Source organism: Cavia porcellus, unplaced genomic scaffold (assembly GCF_034190915.1).
Source record: "Cavia porcellus strain 051 isolate PalLab524CR breed Dunkin Hartley unplaced genomic scaffold, mCavPor4.1 scaffold_25, whole genome shotgun sequence".
In the NCBI taxonomy this organism is placed as follows: domain Eukaryota; kingdom Metazoa; phylum Chordata; class Mammalia; order Rodentia; family Caviidae; genus Cavia; species Cavia porcellus.
In genome coordinates, this window is record NW_026947508.1 from 47,323,385 (window position 1) to 47,346,332 (window position 22,948).

General features: G+C 36.9%; 1 protein-coding gene across 1 annotated transcript in view; it reads right to left on the reverse strand.

Annotated features, from left to right (window-relative positions):
• Nucleotides 1-1,177: 1,177 nt before the first annotated feature.
• LOC134472806 (forkhead box protein J3-like) overlaps nt 1,178-22,948 on the reverse strand; it is a 181,477-nt gene continuing 159,706 nt past the window's right edge. Inside the window, exons 7-9 of the mRNA XM_063235137.1 lie at nt 19,156-19,284; nt 16,033-16,201; nt 1,178-13,411 (exon numbers count right to left, since the gene is read on the reverse strand). Of these exons, the coding sequence (XP_063091207.1) occupies nt 13,329-13,411; nt 16,033-16,201; nt 19,156-19,284 (381 nt within the window). The 3' untranslated portion in view covers nt 1,178-13,328. The remainder of the gene's footprint in view (nt 13,412-16,032; nt 16,202-19,155; nt 19,285-22,948) is intronic.

Sequence of the window (22,948 nt, forward strand, 5' to 3'; positions counted from 1 at the left end):
CTATTGATGAAACATTTTATTAAAATTTGATTTGTGAATATGGATCATTTTATTCAAATGCAATGAAATGTGAAATATATATAAAGTACTACAGCACTCATAGTAATTTTTTTTTGTCTCAAGGAAAAGCACTCTGAATTGTACTAAAAGCTTAGCTGCTCTTTTGAAAACATAATTTTTACTTAAAATGATTGATAGGTATGCTTATGCTTATCTAGGTATGTGTATTTGCAGACTTTTTCACAAAAACGAAAGAAGTTAGTTGCCACTTCAAAGGGAACAACTGACTTTTTTGTGGAGACAACATTTGAGCTTACAAGTGAAAATTAGAATTCTGAAAAACTTGTATCTGCTGCCACGAGCTTGATGTCTCAATATTTAAATATTTTTCTGATAATATCAGTAGCACTGTTAACAAAAGTGTTGTTTTGCTAGTGTATAATTATGTGAAACATTGGAAGATTGTGTAACTCAGTGAATCACTGATACCCAAATAACTACTCTTTTGATACTGTGAAATTAGAATGGATGAAAGAGCCAAAGTATAGATAAAGCAATAGATTTTTTTTTTAAATTTTTGAAGATAGTAAAATACAACAGAACAAGACAGAACAAAGCCAATTGAGACAATGCAGTGAAATTGATACAGAACTTCAGAACAGGTTACCGGGATAACAGTAACAGGTACCGTAGTATATCTCGTTACCTTCACAGTAGTTGTGTTTTCAATCAGGTATAGCAAAGTCAAATCAAAACAATATTCAATAGAACAATACAATTAATCAGAACAAAGCCAAAAACAAATATTTGCCTTCAAAGAGATGGTAGAAGGAAATCCCCGTATTTGCTGTATTGCATAGGGTCAACCTCCCAAGAGATGCTCAGGCCTCTGGCTCCCATTTGCTAACTGTGGGGGTAAAGGGAAGGACGGGATGCTTGATTCTCAGCCCGTGTGCCAGTAGGCTCACAGCTGCTTACCAGGGAGGTGAGCGGGTTGCTTTCTTTCCCAGTGCCTCAAGTTCCAACATGGTGTGTTCTTGGGAGATGCTAGCTGGTTCTCTCCTTGAGGCATCCCCAGCAATGGATTTTAAAAATTTTTATTAGTTCATATTTACAGTACATAATGATTACATTCATTATGGGGAGTCGATACATGTATGTAACATACCTTAATTCATTTTGCTTTCTCTTCTCTTCCCTCCTGCTGTCTTCATTGCTTAGTCCTTTTCTCATTTGTAAAAGACCTATCCTCCCTATAGCTATTATCTGTCTTTTATTTTACTCTTTAAGTTATTTATACTTTGAGGGCAGTGGATTTTAATGTAACAGGGTCTGAAAATGTTCATCCGTGTACAGTCATTCCTCAGTGATTGTAGTTAATTCTTTCCAGAATTTGTGATGGGTGTCAGACTGACAAGTACTGAACAGATTTTTCCCATATGAAAAAATGTAATTAGAAATAACTCATTAAAGTTCCTCACGACTTTCACGTTTTACTGGACTAATAATATGGTCTTTTACTCAACTAATATAAGTCTTTTAGGCTTTGCAGCACATTCCTAACCTTGTGACCCATGATTAGCATCTCAAATGCACAAAAGAACAAAAGAAGAATGAGGGCTGTGTCAGGGCTTTGCACTGTTACTGAGTGACCCTGAGACTGATGCTGGTCCCAAGTGCTAAAACATTTTCTCATCAAAATTTAACAGGTACAAGATTTGATGAGTCCTGAAGTCCACAAGTAATGATGTCTGAATATTGTTCTAGATTCCGTATTATGACTAACCTATAGGAAACTATTAGTGTTTGAGTTTTGGTTAGTATCTAAGCAGGGTATCCAGAATCATTTGAAGAGGTTAGTATAATGCTCTTTCCTTTTTTGTTTAATCTATGAGAGGACAAAATTTACATATTCTGTACTTTGTTCCAAACAATTTATGACATACTGCATGTGGAAGCAAATAGAGCCCAGATTTTTTTTTTTTTTTTTTTTTGTCTTTTTCCTTTTTATCGGTACCAGGGATTGAACTCACGACTGCCTGCTTTCAAGGCAGGCGCTTATGCCACTGAGCTAAATCCCCAGCCCTGAGCCCAGATTTTTTTCAGTAAACTGGACATAAAAAAGATTTACAAAAGTGTAAAATGCCATTCTTGTCTGAACAATACTAGCACAAATCTTTCTCTTCAGTGAACTCAGAGAAATCAGTAGTATAACTATCTTCTTTCTACATACATACGTATATACATGTTGTTTCTTTTAGCTTCTAACACTGAGACAATACAGTGTTTACATATATGTGTCTTATTTATTTCACTAATGAGTATGGTCCCAGGTTGCACCCATTCACCTGTAAAAGTGTCCAGTTTATCCTTGATAGCAGAGTAGTATTCCTGTTGCATAAAAGTACATCTTTTTTTATCTAATTAAAAAAATTTTTTATTTTAATGATGTAAAATCCAACAAAACAAGACAGAACAAAGCCAATAAGACAGTGCAGCAGAATTAGTACAGAGTTTTAAAGCAGGATACTGAAAAAAAAAATAATAGCTACCGTAGTATATCTTGTCTTTACAATAGTTATCCATCCCATCAGGTATGGCAAAATCAAGCCAAAAACAAAACACTGTAAAACCAATCAAAAGAATTACCACATCTTTTTTTTTTTTTTTTATCCATTCCTCAGTTGATGGGTAATTTAGATTGTTTGCAAGTTCTGGCTATTACAAATTGTGCTGCTGTAAATACGGGTGCACATATATCACTGTGCTATGATGTTTTTAATTCTTTTGGGAAGATACTCAGAAGGGGACTAGCTGGGTTGAATGGGACCTTCAATCCTAAAGTTTTTTGAGGAGTTTCCACACTGATTTCTACAGTGCTTGCACCAGTCTGCATTCCCACCCCCAGTGGAGAAGGGTTCTTTTTCCCCACTGCCCCTCCAGTATTTGTTATTGGTAGATTTCTTGATAACAGTCATTCTTTCTGGATGAGGTAGATTCTCAGTGTTGTTTTAATTTGCAGCTCTCAAATGACCAGTAATGTTGAACATTTTTTCCTGTATTTATTTGCTGTTTGTACTTCTTCATCTGAGAAGTGTGTGTTCATCTCAGATGCCTATCTTTCTATTGGGTCTTTAAATCTGGGAGGACTGATTTTTTTGAGTTCTTTATATCTTCTTGATAGTAATCCTTTGTCTGAGATACAGCTGGCAAACATTTTCTCCCACATTGTGGGTTTGTCTCTTCACTCTGTTGGTGGTTTCTTCTGCTGTACAAATGCTTTTTAGTAGGGTGAGATCCCAGTTGTTGATCCTGTGTGATAGTTACTGTGCAGTCGGGCTTTTGTTCATAAAGTCTTTGTCTATACCAACGTTTTCAAGAGTGCAGAAATATACGTATACTACATTTCTGTTGTTTACTTTTAGTGTAGTGTTCACTAGGTTATATGAGATATGCAGTGCTTTATTACTGGATAAATTTTGTGTCAGATAGTTTTGCCCAACTTTGGTGGGTGGTATAAGTCTCCTGAGCATGTTTAATAAAGTAAGCTAGGTTAAGCTTTGATATTTGGTAAGAGATAAAGTTTTATGTGTGTGTGTGTGTGTGTGTGTGTGTGTGTGTGTAGTTTTTTTGTTTGTTTGTTTGTTTGTTTGTTGAGATGTTCCAGGCTGGCCTCGAATTCACAGTAATCCTCTTGGCTCAGCCTCCCAAGTGCTGGGATTATAGATGTGCACCATCATGCCTGGTTAGGTTAGGTAAATTACATGCATTTTTAACTTAATATATTTTTAGCTTAATTATGGTGTCTCATGCCGTAACCTTATTATTATTATTATTATTTTGTCTTTTTCGTATTTATCAGTACCAGGGATTGAACTCATGACTGCCTGCTTGCAAGGCAGGCGCTTATGCTGCTGAGCTAAATCCCTAGCCCCGCTGTAACCTTATTGTACATTGAAGAACATCCATAGTTCTGATGGTTACTTCTTGATACTGGAAAAGAATAATGGTGGCTAGTGATATAGCTTAGTAGTAGAGGATTTGCCTTGTATGTATGTGCAGGTTCTTGGGTTTGATCCCCAGTACCATACCACTGTCACCACCCAAGAGAGAAAAGATAGTGCTTTCCTAGGTAGTTAGGAATCTTTTATTCTCAATTGAAAATATGGGAAAAAGTAAGCAATACAACTCTTATAACACGATATGAAGACAACCTCATTTTTCAGATGGACCAAGAATATGAATAGTTACGTTTTCAAAGAACATATATAAATCCCTGACCTAGCAATATTTGGGTTGCAAACTTTCACTAGTGTGTTGTACAAGACTCACTTTGTCAGACCTAGGAATGAATCCAACATATGAATGTCCCCCCGGAACTCCTTCCTAAATTGGGAACTTACTGACAAAGTCAATAGCATACGAAAAGATATTCTGGGTTGGAACTTGCAACGATTCTGCCGTCTCAGCCTCCCAAGTGCCGACATTACAGGCATGTGCCTTATCCTCTACCAAGGGTCACACTTATCTCCTTTAAAGACTGCTGCCTTGCAGAATTCCCTTAAAACTGCTTCAATTTAGGGTGTGATGCCACCATTACTGTAGAAAGGGGCAGGACATTATATATATATTCATATTTGAACATATGTATGCATGCATATTATATCTGTACTTACATACAGGAGTAGTAAGTATATAAAATAATTCTGAAACTGTGGACTTAAAAGATGTAATGACCTTAGGTGCCTTCCAGGAAGAAAACTCATAGCTGGAAACAAGAGTAGGTGACAAATGCTGAAAAGAAGAAAGGACTGTAGGATGAAGGGAGATGGAGACCAAATCCCAGTAAACTGACAACTAAGGAAGGAGCAAGTAAGGCAGTGTGGGAAGAAGGCTGAGAAGGAGCAGCCAGAGAGACAGAAGAGAGTCAGAGGGAAAAAGTTTCAAAGGGGAAGTGGTGCGTAAGTGTGGATGTGCCATTTGACCCAGCATGTCCACTCCCAGGAATTCATCTCATTGTTTATTTGCAGCATTGTTTTTAAACACTTTTTTTTTTTTTTAAATCGATACCAGGGATTGAACTGACTGACCATGTGCTTGCAAGGCAGGCGCTTATGCTGCTGAGCTAAATCCCCAGCCCCTGCAGCATTGTTTTTAATAGTAAACATTTGGAAGCAGTTTGAAGTTGTCATTTGTAGGACACAAGTTACTCCATGGTAGTTCCCCTGTCCAATGAGTGCTCTGCCACCTGCAGAATGAGGAACTAAATATCTTGCTGGTATGGAAAGAGTTCTACAATCACTGAGTATAAAAAGCAAGGATTAGGAGTTTTATTTGGGGCTTAGAATATTTTTAAACCTTCATCACTTTTCTTGATGGATATTGAGGGTGTTTATATTCTTTATTATTGTGTAATACAGGTTTTTAGTTTGTTTTTTTTCTGAGCTGTAGTTAGGATGAGCGTTCTTATCATAAGTAATATTTTTCAAAATCAGAACGTCACGTTATTAAATGTCCTCTTCAGGCCAGAGAGAGTCATCTCCTGTGGTTTTGTGCCTGCTGCCAAGTGCCTTTATAAGGTATTTCAGTGCGTTTTCATGGGGCTTGGATATGTAATAGTCACACTGAACCACAAGAGGGCAGAAGAACCTTTCTGCCCTCTAATTGCCTTAGCCCAGGTTTGTGCTGTATGTCACTTCTGGCCACTGCATGTATGAGTCCTTAAGCACCTAGAAGGCAGGCCCAGTGTCCTAGTCATCATCAGAGGCAGTAGAGGAGCAAAGAGAAAAATGTGGCATGTATACCTGCCTTCTGTTCTCACCTCCTGCAATTACTTAGTGAACTATACTAGTTAACCTCTGGAGCTTGAGTATGCAAATACATTGGAGGCATTATGGTATAATAGAGATAAGAGTTGAGGGTTTGAAGTCCTCCCCATCCACCATTGAGTTCTGGCTCTATGGTTTTGGGTCATGTATTTGCTTACCATGAACCTATATTTTATAATCCAAACAGAGCTCTTAGCACTTGTTATAGTGAGTACTCAAGAATAACTGCTATAATAATACCAGGAACCAGCAGAAATCTCTTTTCCTTCAGTCTTCTGCATCAGTTTCCCCAAGTTGATAGGATCCATCTTTGTCCTCCAACCTACTTGTAATTGTAATCTCTTTCTTGTTTCCTGCTTTGTTTTCTCCTTAACCCATTTTGAATTTTAAGCCTTGAGGACAGAATTTACATTTTACAGATATACAATGTATATAATTGTTTTGCATTTTGTTATATGATCAAAAGTTCAGTCCATATAGTTAAAAAGTTGCAAATCAGGGGTTGGCCCAGTTTATTGTTTTATAGGATGTGTTTGATGCTATTGGTACCACTACAGCCAAAACTGACATAACTGTTCTAAACAGCTGTTTAACTGTTCTAAACCCTGATAATCTATGACTCAGATTGACTAAGGGCCACAGAGAATACTGTGGCACAGTGCCAAAGAACCAGGGACTGGGCCAGGCAAGCAATAGCTGCTCATCTTCAGCAAACTGAGGAGGTCAGATCTTCCAATAGACTCAGAGCTCAAAAACCACCTACATCTGAAAGATACCTCAGAGAAGTGATCATCTCCTGGGTGTCCTAAATACCACCAATAAAGCAACCTACCACAGGCAACCAACAAGTATCACTCTAACAATTAAACTAAAGAAGAAAAGAAATGAGAAGATACTTAAACAAGACACAACCTCAGACACCCAGTTCACCAAAGGCAAACCCCAAGGGGCAATCAGGTGGGAAAAATCTAAAAGCCCTCCAGCAGGTCTCTGAAGTAGTAACAACAAAGCAATTGAATGAGGCTCTGGAAAAAATGAAATCAGAAATAATCTGTCAGATAACTACAGAGATTATCAAAATTCACACCATGCTTCGTGATGTTAGAGCAGATACAGACAAAAAATAGACAAGCTTAAGCAAATTATGGAAGCACAACATAGGTAACAAATGGAATCCATAAAATAGATTCAAGCAGATACTCAGGAGAATGAAAACTCCACTGAAAGTATTCAAAGCAGATCAGGCCAGTGTGAGAACAGGATCTCAGAAACTCTAAAGAGGCTTGCAGTTAGTGAACAAGAAAAGAAAGAGTTTTCAAAAATAGCAAGGGGAAAAAAATAGCAAGAGACCATGAGAAATCTATCCAGCAGCTGCTTGATGAGACAAAAAAAAGAATAACTTACGATTAATCGGAATCAATGAACAAGTAAAAGATACCACAAATGACATTTAAAAACATGTTCACAGGTATCATGACAGAAGACTTTTCTGATAGAGAAAAAGAATTTGACATGCAAATAAGTGAGGCATACAGAACTCCACTTAGCAAGAATCCAAAAAAAATCTACATCTAGGCATATCACAGGCAACAGTCCAGTAATTCAACACAAGAATACAATCTTAAAACGTATTAGGGAAAACAAAAAAATTACCTGTAAAGGAAAGCCCATTAGAATCACAGCTGACATGTCAGCACAAACTCTCAAGTCAAGAAGAGCTTGGTGCCAGTCGTGGTGGCTCATGCCTGTAATCCCAGCACTCGGGAGGCTGAGGCAGGAGGATCGTTGCGAGTTCGAGATCAGCCTGGGCTACAAAGTGAGCTCAAGGCCAGCCTGAACTGCATAGTGAGACCCCGTCTCAAAAAGACAAAAAAACAGAGCTTGAAGTGAAGTATTCCAAGTTCTAAAGGAAAACAACTTTCAATCCAGATCGATGTACCCTGCAAAACTTACTTTCAAAATTAAGAAACAAGTAAGATACTTCCATGACAAAGAACATCTGAGGAAATTTATGACCACCAAACTAGGACATTCTAGAAAGAGATAATAAGGACTACAGCTCCATGACCCTAACAGAAGGAATCCACCGTGGAAGGCAAACAATTAGACAGAAGGATAAAAAAGGGGGCAGGATAGCCAACAACAGGAAAATAATGTGATAAGAATAAGTCAATACATTTCAGTTATAACCATCAATATTAACGGTCTCAATTCATCAGTCAAAAGACACAGACTGGCAGAATGGATCCTATTTTGCTTAAAAACTCTTTTAAAAATGTAATAACATTTTAAATAAGGTCACTCTAAAGCAAGCTGTGGGCTGAATCTGGCACAGAAACCATAATTTGCTGACCCTGATTTACACATGTAGTTTACACGTGTATCTTTTCTTTTTCCTCAACCCCCAAAAATGATAGAAAAGATTGTGAACTGTACAGCAGCAGCAAATGGGTCAAAGAGAACAGGAGAGGAGACACCAGAATGTAGGAAGCTTGGAAGGTAAGAAAAAAGCAAGTAGAACTCAGTAAAGCCAAAAAAGCTGAACCCCATACTGTACTTCAGGAGAAAAAGTGAGCTGTAATGCGCAGCACGCCATGAGATTCCCTTCCAAAATCTCACCTACCACTGGAAATAGGAGAGCAAATGAGAGTGAAAGCACTTCTTAAATATGACCCGCTACTAACCACGATCGCAAGGCATTAGTGAAAACTATGTCATATGAAGACAGGAAACCAAAATAAGCAAAAAATTAATACGATCTGGAACAACACAAAATACACAGGAAAACAAAAACTTTACAGATGTTTAAATCATTAGCAAGAAAACATTTACTCCTGAAACAGGTAGAAAAAAGTAAAGAGGTACATTCAGTGAACAAGAACAATAGAAGTTCTTAAAAATACAATTGCTGTAATAATTAACTGATTGTGTGCATTTGAGAAAGAAACACCCAACTAGATTGGATCAGTGTAGTTCTGAGTGTTGCTACAGGGATTTACTGAAGACAGAAGACTCGCTCTAGGTTGGATTTTCCCTTGAATGGTATAAAAGGAGAACAAAGAAGAAAGGCAAGCTGCACTTTCTCTGGAGAAGTGCTGGCTGTCACCTTCACCTAGGACATCATCAGCAACCTTCCATCACAGACCCTTCAGTCTTCTGATAAGGACTCCCATGGCAGAACACAGTGAGCTCCAGGTCTTTGATTGGATCCTTTAGATCTCCAGTACACAGACCTTTTGCACTCTTCCTCACCAGACTCTGTGAGCAGCCACTGGTAGCCAATCTTGTAAATTCTTATATATTTGTATATCTTGCATTAAATCTTTTTCTCTAGTAAGCACTGACTGATACAATTATAGTAATAAAGAAAGACTGAAAAATAAACTGAGGCGATCTCTCAGAATGTATAGCAAACAGTGTACATACCTGGAATCCCAGTACTCAGAAAGCTGAGGCAGAATACCAAGTTGAAAGGCAACCTAGGCAATGTAGGAATACTTTATGGCAAAATAAGGAGAAGGAGGGAGGGAGACCGAGACCAGACACTTGGGAGGCTAAGGCAAGAGAAAGGCAAGTTCAAGGCCAGCTTGGGCAACTACCAAGATCCAGTCTCCAAAACTAAAATAAAAGCGACAGGGATATAGTTCAGTGGCAAAGTGCTTGCTTACCAGGGGCTGGGGATTTAGCTCGGCGGCATAAGCACCTGCCTTGCAAGCAGGCAGTCGTGAGTTCGATCCCCAGTACTGATAAAAAGGAAAAAGACAAAAAAAAAAAAAAAAAGTGCTTGTCTACCAAGTACAAGGGTCTGGGTTCAATCCCAAGTACAGTGAGAAAAAAAAAGGAAAGTGACTACCTGTCTGAACATAAGGAGAGGAAATTTAAACAACTGGAGACAGTTTAGTTCAGAATCAGCGATAAATACATTTTTTTAAAAACTATGCAAAGCAATAAGCAAGACTTCTATTGGCTTCAGAAAAACAAACTGCACAGTGAAAACCAGCAATCCCAGTGTCTTGCGGGAGGAACACGCTCACTCTCACAGTAGAGGAAGCGCCGCTCCAGCTCACTGAGGACAGGGACTACAGGCTGCGCATCTGTGGTGCAATGCCATGAAATCATCATCACCCACTGCAGGGCGTCAACACATAAAGTAGAAAATCAAGAACTAGCAACATAAGCTTGTTATTGAGAGATGTAAAGGTTAAAAATACAACAAGCAACCTAAGCAGAAAAATTAAAAATGAATGTCTCTTGGAGGTAGAAAATCAAGTAGTGGTAGTAACAGATAAGTGCTTTGTATGTTGTCAGTAACAAGCCTTGCTGAACTGTCTTTTCAAACTATGCACACGTGTAACTTTTAATAAAAACTAAAGTAATTTGCCTGAGATGACACAGCCTACAGCAATGGTGTTGGAACTTCAAATCTAATTATCTGGCATATATGTCTTCCAATGGGGCTGAAGAGTTTTACAAAGCTCTTTAATCACATTCTGTTTTACATTACTAAATATTGTTTTACATTAATTTAGATTGTTTTGTTTATCCAAATATGATCTGTCAAAAAGAATTAATCTAGGAGAAAAGATAATCAAAAGACTAAACAATCAAATGTGTGAACCTTGTTTGTACTCGGATCCAAAGTGCTATGAAAGGCATTTTTAAGATAATCAGGGTTTACGGACTACATACTAGAAGACATGAAGAAATTACTGTTAATGTGCCAGGCATGGGGGTGCAGGCTTGTATTCTCAGCACTGAGGAGGCTGAGGCAGGAGGATTATTGTGAGTTTGAGATCAGCCTGAGGTACAAGGTAAGTTCAAGGCCCCCCTAAACTGCATAGTGAAACCCTTTCTCCAAAAGACAAAAAATAAAATAAAATAAAAAATAAAAAAAGAAAGAAAAAGAAAACAAAGAAGTGAATCACACTTAATATAAGGCAACCTACGTTCTGTGTATTAGAGAAGGATACTGCAGTGTTTATGGGCAAAATGATACAATGTCTGGCTTTGCTTCAAAAATCCAAATTATAAGAAAGATCAGAATGTCATCCAGAGCAGGACCCGTAATAACACATATGTGTCAGATCCTTGGACAGGATCAGATTCTTAAGTCATTTGCCATATGACATTCCTTCCTTCATCTGGGAAAAAGATGTACTCCACAGACTGAGATTAAGAGAACACAGGGCCACTCCACTCCAAACAGGGAACTTGACTAAAACAAAGAATAGAAAAAGGCTCTCAACTGGGTTTTATATTTTGTCCTAAGAAATTTTTCTGTTTAAAAAGAGAATGCACAGCTCTGAATGCTTTAACTGAGAAATGAAGAGTTGTAGGAGGTGCTCATCGCTGTCAACCGTCTGAAGTATCAAGAGTGGAAGGCAGCCGGTGTGGTGGCGCCCTGCAATCCCAGCACAGGGAGGCTGCTGAGGCAGGAGAACCTCGAGTTTATGGCCAGCCAGGATTATACTGTGAGACCCTCGCTCAAGAACAACAGCAAAAACAGTGGAAGGCATAGGAAGAAAGGGGCCCTCTTATACTGCAGGGAGGAAGTACGATGATGCAACAGCTCCAGAAAAGAGTTCAGTAGTTCTACAACTGGTTAAACAGTCATCACATGACTCAGCAATTCTACTGCTAAGTACTTACCTTAGAGGAAAGAAAACACTATACCCCCCAAAATTTGCACATAATGTTCATAGTCATTATTATTTCTTAGAGTCAAAAATTTGAGAGGTTGAGACAGAAGGATTGCAAGTTCGATCTCAGCCTGGATGACTTAATGAGACCCTGATTCAAAAGTAAAAATAACAATAAAAACAGGAAAAGGGCTGAGAGTGTAGCCTAAGAGTGAAGGCCTTGAGTTCAATTCCCAATATCCACTCTTGCCCTCTGCATGTGCTTGCACACACACGTGTACACACACACACTCAAAAGTAGAGGGAATCTAAATACTGAGCAACTAAATTTGGATAAATAAAATGTGGTATTTACCTATAATGGAATATTATTTGGCCATAAAAAGGAATGAGGTATCGATACACATATATATATAAATGTTTTATTATGAGTGAACCTTGAAATTCTATGCTAAGTAAAAAAGGGCAGTGGCAAAATATTACATACTAAATGATTCCATGTACTATAAATGTAATATTGAGAACAGACACATCTATAGTGACAAAGTGGATTGTCATTGCCCAGGTTAAGGGTGTTTGGGACAAAAAGGGACATGACTGCGTATGGCTACAGGATTTCTTTTAGGTTAATGAAAATCTTTAAAAGTAATTATTCAGTTAGCCATGCATGATGGTGCAAGCCTGTAATCCCAGCACTGGGGAGGCTGAGGCAGGAGAATCATTGTGAGTTTGAGACCAGCATGAGCTACAAAGTGACCTCAGGGTCAGCCTGAACCATATAGCGAGACCCTGTCTCTAAAAGACAAAAATAATAATAAAATAAAATAAAAGTAATTGTCCTGGTATTTACGTAACTGTAAATATACTAAAAACAACTACATTTTAATCTCTAAATAGTGAATTGTATGATATTTTAATTACATTTCAAGAAAGCTGTTATCTACAAAAAGAAACAAAATGAAAAAATGAGTGTCAAATGAGTTTTCCAGCCTCCAGGGAAACACTGATCCAGCTATGGTCCTGGGCTGACCATGGACGATCTTGTAAGGTAAGGGGATCTTTTTCTTTTTGGTACCAACTCACAGCCTTGCGCTTGCCAAGCAAGTGCTTATGGCGCTGAGCTAAATCCCCAGCTGATAAGGGGATCTTTATTGTTGTGATTATGGGAGCAAGGAAAGGAAGAAACCCATAGCAGTTTATTATTTAATATTATATAAACAAACTAAAAAAGAGTTTGTTAAAACAAAAATGACCTGGGTCAGGGATGTAGCTCAGGCATAAAGTACTACCTGGCAAGTGCGAGGTCGCAAGTTCGATCGCTGGCACCAAAAAGAAAAAAAAGAACTTTTTGGTTTGTGCCCTTGATATTCCTGCTCTTTGTTTAGTTACAGATGACTTTTTCAAAAATTAGGGCTATATGAGAAGGGAGCTTCCCCAAATCTTCAAATTTGAATGCATGCTAATTCAATAACTAAACTTCTGTGGTCCCTCAAGAATATGTTGCAAACTGGAGGCTTACGAACATACCAAGTTAAACCCACAGAGTATTTGGAAATTTTTAAATTTAACATTTATAAGTCAAGAGATTTCACACAAAAATTCATATTTGCAGTTTCTCTGAAAATCAGGGAGATTCTGGCAATAGTGATGAGTGCTTCTTTTAAACTCAGCAAAGATAACAAGTTACCTTTATAAACTGATATCCAAGGTATTTATGGCAGATGTTAGCTTGTTGTTGCTCTAAAACTTCGGAAGAGAATGTTTCAGATTCCAGCAAAGAGGGCCTGGGTGGAACCAGGGGCAGAGGCCGGAGGTGGAGGTGAGGGCAGATATGTTGCTGTGCTTTGAGGCAATCACTCACTCAGGCAGGCAGTCTCCTTGCCATTCTCTCCCACTGCACCTCTATCTCTTCTCTCTGCCTTTGCACAAGTCTGCAGTCCAGACCTGGACACGTGGACAAGACAGGCCTGGAGCCAGGAGGCCAACATGAGTTAAGGATCTGTAAACCTCTCCTATTTTGGTGTACCAAACAGTTCTCATGTTTATCCCTAACAGTAAAACTGAACTTGAGTACTCTGAAAGATAGCTTAAATTTTATAGAGATAAGAAGAGTTCATAAAAGTGCCTGAGTTGAGGTGCAGCTCAGTGTAGAAAGTAATGTCCTAGCATGCATGGGACTGTAGGTTTTATCCATAGTGCTACACCTACACCACACACAAAGAAAGGAAATTTAAAAACGGTTCTTGTACTGGTTTGGAAAACCCATTCACAGGGAACAGACAGGGCTATTACAGTAGGATAAAAGAAAGCCATGTTTTCATTACCTCTTTCCTATGAAATTCTAACTATGAGCCAGGCATCACAGCACACATCTTGGCTTGCCAAGGCAGAAAGATTACAAGTTCGGTGTCAGCCTGTACTACATATGAGATCCTATCTCACAAACTAAAGCAAACCAAACCCAAACCCTACCATTTTATGAGGGAAGTGAAATGATGAGTAATCTACAGCAACATTTTTTTAATCTGAAATTGAAATTTGATGCTAAATTATTTTTAAATAACACCAGACAAAACAAAATATCTTTCTAAACTACATAAAAAGGATAAAAGTACTGTTTTCAAATGAGGAAAGGGAGGCTGCTATATTTTCTTCCTCATCTGCATATTTTTCCTCCATCAGCCTCTGAACCCTTACAAAAGTGAAGGGCTCTCAAAGGAACAATTTGAAAACCAATGACCTAGTCCAATGTTATTCATTTTACAAATAGGGTTACTTAAATCCAGAGAGGCAAAGTTACAGAACTTAGACCAGGACCAAGTTCTTACCAATGTTCTTCCTTTTTTTTAAAAAAAAAGTATAAATTACAAACATCTACTTTATTATTTTTGAAGTTTACTGGCACATTTTAGACGTACCACATATTCATATGTGTGACAAATTAATTCTGGGATTCAGAAACTGTCACCATTGTTTTTCAAAAGCTAGTAATTTTTTTCATGGTCATAAAGTTGGAATTGCTTAGAAAAGTCTTTTTCTTTTTTTTTAAAGTTTGGCAGTTGTGAGGATGTCAACCCAGGGGCCTGCTCACACTAAGCAAGCACTGTACGTACCACTTAACTACATCCCCACTCCCGTTAATTCTTTTTACATGTTCATAGGTAAAATGTTTAAGACAAAATCAGAAAATATGACTCCTATTTCAAAAGTATTAACCAGAAAAAGTCACTTCATATACAAGCTATCAATATTCAGATATATATAAACATTGGTACATAATATTCATTTTCATGACAGTGATAAGCACTGAAATATAAACCATATAAGGACATGAATTTTTTTTTCTATTGTTCACTGCTCTACACAGGCAAACTGAATTGTGATGCTGTGTGCTGAATGCAAGCTTCCCTTAAAATCTGTATGTTAGAAATTAACTCCAATGTGACAGATGGTAGTAAGGGACGGGGCCTTGGCAGACATGGCAGGGTACACCTGTAATCCTAGCTACTTAGGAGGCTGACGCATGAGGATTGCAAATGTGAGGCTAGCAGGGAAAATTTAGCAAGATCTTGTTTCAAAATGAAAAGAAAAAGGCTGGTGACACAGACCAGTACTAAAGTGTTTGCCTAAAATAAATGAGGCCCCAGATTCAATCTCTGGTATGAAAAGGGGGAGGTAGGAGAATGCTTTAGGATATGATTAGAAATTAATATCCTTTTAAAAGGACTCAAGGGAGTTAGCTAGTTCTTTGTCCTTCTGGCTCAACTGCCTTATAAAGATACAGTGTGCAGCTGCTGCCATGATCTTGGACTTCCCAGCCTAGAAATACATTTCTGTTGTTTACAAACTACCCAGTCTCAGGTTATTTTGCTGTAACAACAGGAAAGGAATGCGACATTGAGTATAAATAGTTAATATGATAAACAATTAACTATGAAATGCTTCAATGGTAGAATTTTCAATAATTTCTGACTTTTATTCTGTGGAAGAAAAGTAATGTGACATTTTGATCCTATCAGATGTCTAACTAAAATTAAACAGTAGCTAATGACACAAAAACACATTACAGCAATAATCTAGCATTTAGTTGAGAAATAATACTGCATTTCAATTAAACATTTGTAGGATTAAAATGTAATTTATGTGTGTTCTGTAAAATAACCAGAGCTTATCAGTACGTGTACGTAACATGTGCCATACACAAAATCACAAACTTAGTGCTACTATAACTCTCTCTGCATAATACAAATCAAAAAGAACAGGACCACACCACTCAGTTTACATTACACGTATCACTAATTATGGCAGTCTTTTTATGTGGCACAGCAGAATTCCTCAACACTGCTCCCAGAATGCTAGTAATCACATAAAGTAAGCATGTAAAACCTGCCATTCCTATGTTATGATATACACATATACAGAGCATAGTAAAGCCATAAAACATGTTATTATTCAACTGTGATCAGGATGATAACGTCCTAAAACTAAGGAAGTAATTTCTGTATGAAAATAATTAATTGAATATTTTTCAATAAAAATTTGTTACAAAAAAGACTTAAACTCACCTTGTTGACTAAGTGACTGCTCAAAAACTGACTTGTAAAGGCTCCGAAATGAGGCACTAAGATCTTCAAAATTATATTCTGAGAAAAGTAGTTGCTTGTCTGGAAGGTTATACTGTGGCTGCTGCTGAGGAGTTAATGACTGAGAGACTGGTTCTGGATGGTTTGTCACCTGAGAAAAGAAAATACAGGTAACTCAGTAGCTCTGTACTATAAGTGGTTTGCTACATGATGCATGTAACTGGAATCAATTAGTGCCAACACTGAAATCCAAAAGGAACTGTTTTTGGACATTTGTTAGATGGGTACACCTTTATAAGTACAGAAAGCAAAATGATTAACATGGATCTTAAAGAACCACAGAATCTAATTTAACATCTATATTCATAGAGAGAAAGAGTTCAAAGAAACTAAATGACTTGACAAATCTTACCTCTAAATAAAAAAAACCAGTAACCATGAAACACCTAAAGAAGATCCTCAAGAAAAAGAAGAGATCGGGGCCTTGAGCTACTCAGGAGGAAAGGGAACACCATAAATACCGAAGAAAGTAAGAATTACCTTTGGAGGCAGTACAACTAGAAATAAAATTAGCAAAAGACACTCTCGGCTGTATTTCTTAAAGATTATACCAAAAAGTTGGAAGTTACCATTTGGTTAGTATTTTGAAAATTAAAGCCTGAAAGATTAAGATGTGAACATTAACATAAGATGACAAGTGGTCTTCTGAAGAACAAAGTCTCACCTGTCCTATCTTGTGAAAGGCAGCTATGGGGAAGCTTTTCTACCTTTCTCATCTGCCTCAGGCTCAGTGAGGCATGGAACTCTCAGTGCCTTGCTCCTAGGAAAGGCATAGCTAGTCACACTACTACTTAACCGCAGTATGGAATCTGTTCCTCCACTACAGAGTGACTTACTACTTGTGTAATCTGTCATCTGGATCTTGTGGTTTGGTACTGTTGTGTGGGATTCAGGGAATAGACACCATGTTAATCTGGCTTATCCTGCACCTGTGTATCATTTACATAGACTTAAATATTTTATATGCTAAAAGTCTTACACAGATTTTACATTTAGTCTACATGAGTAATAAAACTGTCGTATTACACATGGATTCAGCAGGCTCAATCTATAGTGCACATGACAAACCAGCAGCAGCTACTCCACCATTGCTTAAGGACTAGCTGACATCTTATTAAAATGAAATAGCAGTTTGTAGTGTCTAGTTGTCAATAGGGAAATGTGATCTGCTTTAATGACTGGCATAACTTAGTTCTATAAATGCTTCTTTAACTTTTATTATATTTTGTGATACTGAACTCAGTGTCCTGATTTACACTGACCTCAAGATGATTTTACACTTAAAATTATTTTTTAAAAATCAACTTAAATGATTAAACCTTTGCTTATTTTATTTCAGTGCATATTTAATTTGCTTCTTGACCAACTAAATATAATAGGCCCCCTGCATCCATGGGTTCCACATCAATGAATACCAACCACAAACAGAAAATATTTGGGGGGCAGAGGGCTGCATCTGTCCTGAACAGGTACCAACCTTTCCCCATGTCATTAGTCCCTAAACAGTATTGTCAGTGTAACAACTGTCTTATCACATCTATACTTCCTTAGGTATTATAAGTAATCTGGAGATGATTTAAAGGGAAGGGGCCTAGGGATGTAGCTCAGAGACACTGCCTGCTGGGCAAGCACAAGGTCCTGAGTTTGATTCCTGGTACCAAAAACCAAACCAAACTAAACCAAGCCAAACAAATTCAAACCAAGCCAAACCAAACCAAACCAAGCCAAAAGTACATGGAAGGGTGGGAATAGGATATATACAAACACTGTGCCATTTTGTATAAGAGACTGGAGTATTCTTTAATTTTCTTATTTATTAGGAGTCCTAAAGCCACCCCACCCGCACCTCACTGAAGCGGGATTACTGTAATTTTCAGGAGAAACACATGAAAACAAGGGTAATGTACTTCTGCATATCAAAGCCTTCAGCTATAAATGAAAATACACCTGGGTATAATACTGTTATTCCAAACCTAGAACTTATATCTTCTGACTAAAGAGAAGCCTGATCTGTGTTTTTTATATTTAACATTTCTTCTGCCAGGTATTATATGTGAAATTACTACGGAAATTTTAAATATATCTTAATATAGTTTTTTTCTCATTACTTTTTCCTAGGTTTCAAAAATCCTGTTAACTTGTTTCTTTTGAAAGCTGCATGTCTACAAACTTTTTATTTTCTTCTGCAGGACCACCTGTAATTCTCGGTTCTCCCTATTTACTGTGCTCTTTTATATAATTTTGTTTCCTCTGAATTCTTGAGAGTATTTTTTTTCAGAGCACTGACAGCAGTTTTGCCAGTCAATTTTGTTTTCTATATTCAATGTAAACTTTAATTTTGCTGCCTGAATTTTTGTTTCCTGTGTGTTATTTTCTTATCATATGTTCCTCCCTTTGTCTTTCTGTCCTATGGGGTGTTTCTGGTTTTTGTTTGTCTGATTTTCCTCCCAATTTACTCATTGTGGAACAGGAAGTGATCTGGCAAAATTGAGTTTGTAGTGATGAACAGCACTGTATTGTGGAGCTCTTAGACTCTGTCCACTGCCCAATGATAAAACAGAAGCCAGATGGTTTGGAAAGAAATTATCAGATAATTCAAGGATTGTGTTCTTGTAATAGGTAACAAATTAGAAACATGAACACTTACACAGGTCACTCTTTGGCTTGGCTTTGAATCCCTTTCTCAGACTGACAGGTGGAGGACAAATTAGTACATATATCTCCTAAGCTTTTTTCTCGAGAAGTATAGAGTATCATCAACTATAGTTCCACCAGAATAAAGCCCATTTTTCCTGCTATAAATGATTTTAGATGCAGAATAAAGTACATCAAAGTATGTGACATAGCATAAATGTGTATTTATACTAATGTAAAATGTAAATATCAAGTTAAAAACACTGTCAAGGTAGAAGTCTGGCCTACTTAAAAACTGACTAGTGAAAAATACGTATCTTCATTTTAAAATATGGATTTCAGTTATATTTGCTTCAGTTTTAAGCAGTACATGAATACCTAACAAAAAAAGCTAACTTTACTAAGACTTACCGGTGTGTAACTATGCACACTTCCAACACTGTTCAAATTAACAGATGCCAAACTCTGGTCTGAGAGACTGTTGTTAAGGCTACTGCGTGGGCTATCACTACCATCCTGATCTGTATTGTACAATGTTACCTAGAATGAAAAAGAATAACTAAACACATAGTTCATACAATAACAAGTACTTTTAAAACAACTATATAACTACTCAGTCAAGGATAAACTTGAGACTTTTATAAGTTAATGGATGCAATTTGAGATCATATTCACAAGTGAAAAAAATCAGACTCACATGTGTAAACATTGTATTGTCTCAGTGGTGTGAGAAATTGAAAGCACAAATAAGGTCTAGAATGTACAACTGTGAAATAGTTAAAAAAATAGTAATTGTTTAAAAGGAAAAAAGAAGTAGGAGCGGGGGAAAGAGGAAAGGAAGGGAGAAAAATGCAAGGTAGCTACACTGTTAGTGTTTCTTAGTTCACTGAAAAGGGTTTGTGCTAATATCAATTGGAGAATTTTTATGCCCATATCTTTTTTTTTTTTTGTACTGGGAATTGAATTTATGACCTTCCAGGCAAGCACTGTGCTACTGAGCTATATATTTAGCCCCTACACCCGTGCTCTGAGCAACCTCTTTGAAGATGACAATATATACTCTATTAACTATTGTTATTTTATTATTTTGTTATGAAATTGTTTTACCTTTTTAAAATAAAATTAAAAACAGAAACAACTATATGAAAACAAAACTGAGCATATAGCAGGAAGACAAAACATCAATGATCTCATGCTTAAAAATGCAAGGGTTTAGATGCACATTCTAAGATCTATAGTCACTGAACATACACAGGTAAACAAACACCTAAGATGTGCCACCATACTTACAGAACTCACAGCCAGACTAACCCATACATGAGCTCCCCCTGCCACACTGAGATGATCCTTACTGAAAAGGAACAAACTATTTCTAAAACCAGGGAAGGAAGTTGCACAGGAAAAAAAAAGAACTGATCAGTGGTCTTTCCTTTGTCATTTATTCCAAATTCATATCCTCAATGCCTACTTCATGTTCAACATGAAATAATTTTCTCAATATTTTGAAAACTAAAGGACATATCTGTATAGAAATACATTTATTCATCAGGAACAGTCAGTAATTAGAGACTATAGAGTTTTACTATTAAATATTTCTACAATGTTTATTTTTATTTCCAACCTTTGAGCAAAACTACTATCAAAACCTTAGGCATCACAAAAAAAAATACAAAACAAAAAAATTAAGGTAAGTATTTGTGTTGTATTTGTAAATGGAACTATAACTGTCCAACATACAAAACCATACATGAGTATTCTAATTTTTAGAAATAATATGCTTAATATACACATTAGACATAAGAGCTACTATGTGAAACTGTTGAACATGGTTAACTGGCAGAGGCTAGTACTCCTATGGACTTACACCACTGACAGAGTGTATTTTCTTTATACCATGGTTTAGTTTGTCTATAACAAACATTATAAATTTTAATTAGAAACCAAAAAGGTATTTTTAAAACAGAAAGCAAATTATCTTTCATGGTTCTGTTCAGATACTATCACTAACTTTTCAACATTCATACTTTCGTGAGGACAGTTAACCATTTAACAGGTTCCCCTAAGCATCACCTGGGCAACACTTTATGTACTATCCTGAGCATCTGGCATTGTTCAGGCCGGTGTCGTATCAGCCAGTTGATTCTTGTACTAAATAAATTATTTCTTGTTATCTTACAAAAATTAACAGAAAAAAATGTGAGTTTGGTCATGCTGCATTTAAATAATTGGACCAGCAAGTGGTTAATACACTTGACTTTAGAGTCTAACTAATGTGCAGCAAAATTTTAACCACTATTACATTAACCTTGAGTTCCCAATCAATAATCATGAATAACATAGTATTTTCTATATATAGTATATGATTAATGAGTATTTGGTGAATTTAGCAAACAACTGACCATCACTCTGTGTTAAAAATAGTAATGGATATGTTTCCCAAAATTATGCATTTTTTTGTTATTAACAACTCAAATTTTACCACAGAAAGAGAATATCAGTGGTTTTCCTTGAAGTGACAGGCTCACTTGGTTCATTTTCAAGAAAACATCTACCAAATTCTCAAGTTAAATAATCACTGTCAGCTATTTTTTCACATAAACACAGAAGTCAGGTTCAGCTTCCAATTCAATCATGCAAACCCTTGAAGTAACAAGTGCAATTCAGTCTGTAGAACTGTTTTTTATGCATCTTCCCCATAACCTCCCACAAAATACTAAAAAGATGTGTGCACAATATTTTTCCTGCTTTACCAAAGGTAAGTAAAACTATTTTTAAATTAAAGTATGTGGCAGTGAAGAATACAGTGACCATGTGTACAGTCAGATGGTCCTGCCTTGATTGGTGCTAAGATGCTAGAGGTATACACACCACTGTTCTTGCCACAGCTGTGAAATGCAAATATAAAGAAAAAGACAAATAATATATGCTATTATGAAAAGTTCTGACTCATACTCCACCCGGGTATCCACAGACTGAGGGTGCTTTGCGCCCTGCTGATACCCACGTCACCAGCACTCGTGTACCCCCAGTCAGCACTCACAGATGGCTGCTGGCCCCCTACTCCTGGAACACCATGTGAACTTTTGCATTGCTGCTTGGCATTTCCACTTCTAGCCAATTATAAAGAGATCCACACAATATATGGTTTCCTTGTTTTCTACATTATATCTGTTAGTATTACTTCTTTCTTTCCATTTTTAGAAAAATATATTCTTTTGTCCCACTAAACTTTACTGTTTTATCATTTATATTCAGGTCTTAGATCCACTGAAAGATAGCACTTAATTCTGTTGGATGAGTGAGTCTGTCTATCCTTATGCCAGCACTGTGCCACACTTTCCATTACAGTTTTACTTTTAACATTTGGAAATGTAAATCCTCTAATTTTCGTATTTTTCTTCAATTATTGTTGAACATTTGGATTCCCATTCATATTTTAGGATCAGCTTGTAGCTTTCTAGACCCCTCTCTTCCTCCAACAAACATCTTAAAAAGTTTTATTGTATTAAATCTGAAAACCAATTTGGGAACTGCTAACTTCTTTATAATAGTCTTCTACAAGAAAATGGTATCTCTTTTTTGTTTTCTCTCAGTAATTCTCCTAGTTTTCAGTATACAGTTTATCTTTCATTTATATTAGCATTTTGGATTATTTTTATTTATTTATTGAGAAAAAGTCTTACTAAATATCACCTGGGCAGGGTTCAAATTTGAGATCCTTCTGCCTCAGCTTCCTAGAGTGCTGGGATTACAGGCATGTGCTACCATGTCTGCCTGAGTATTTGATGTTTTTGGTCAGTATTTTTTTTTTTTTTTTTTGTACCGGGGATCGAACTCACCTCATGCTTGCCAGGCAGGCGCTTATGCCACTGAGCTAAGCCCTCGGCTATCTGATGTTTTTGAATGCTAATACAAATATTATCTTTTAAATTTTCTGATTGTGGCTAGTATAATAAAAATATAACTGATTAACACTGATCTTGCATCAAGAGATCTTATTAAAGAGATTTTATATAAAGAAGCTTTAAAAGGCTCTAAAGTTTTTACCTGTACAGTCATTTTGAGTTTTCTATATAGACAACCACGTCACCAGTGAACAATGATTATAGGGTCTGGCTTTTATCATCCATGTATTTATGCATGTTCAATGTGTCTTTCAGCTTCTCCACAAAATAGCTGTAACTGTTGCTCTTTTCTACATTAA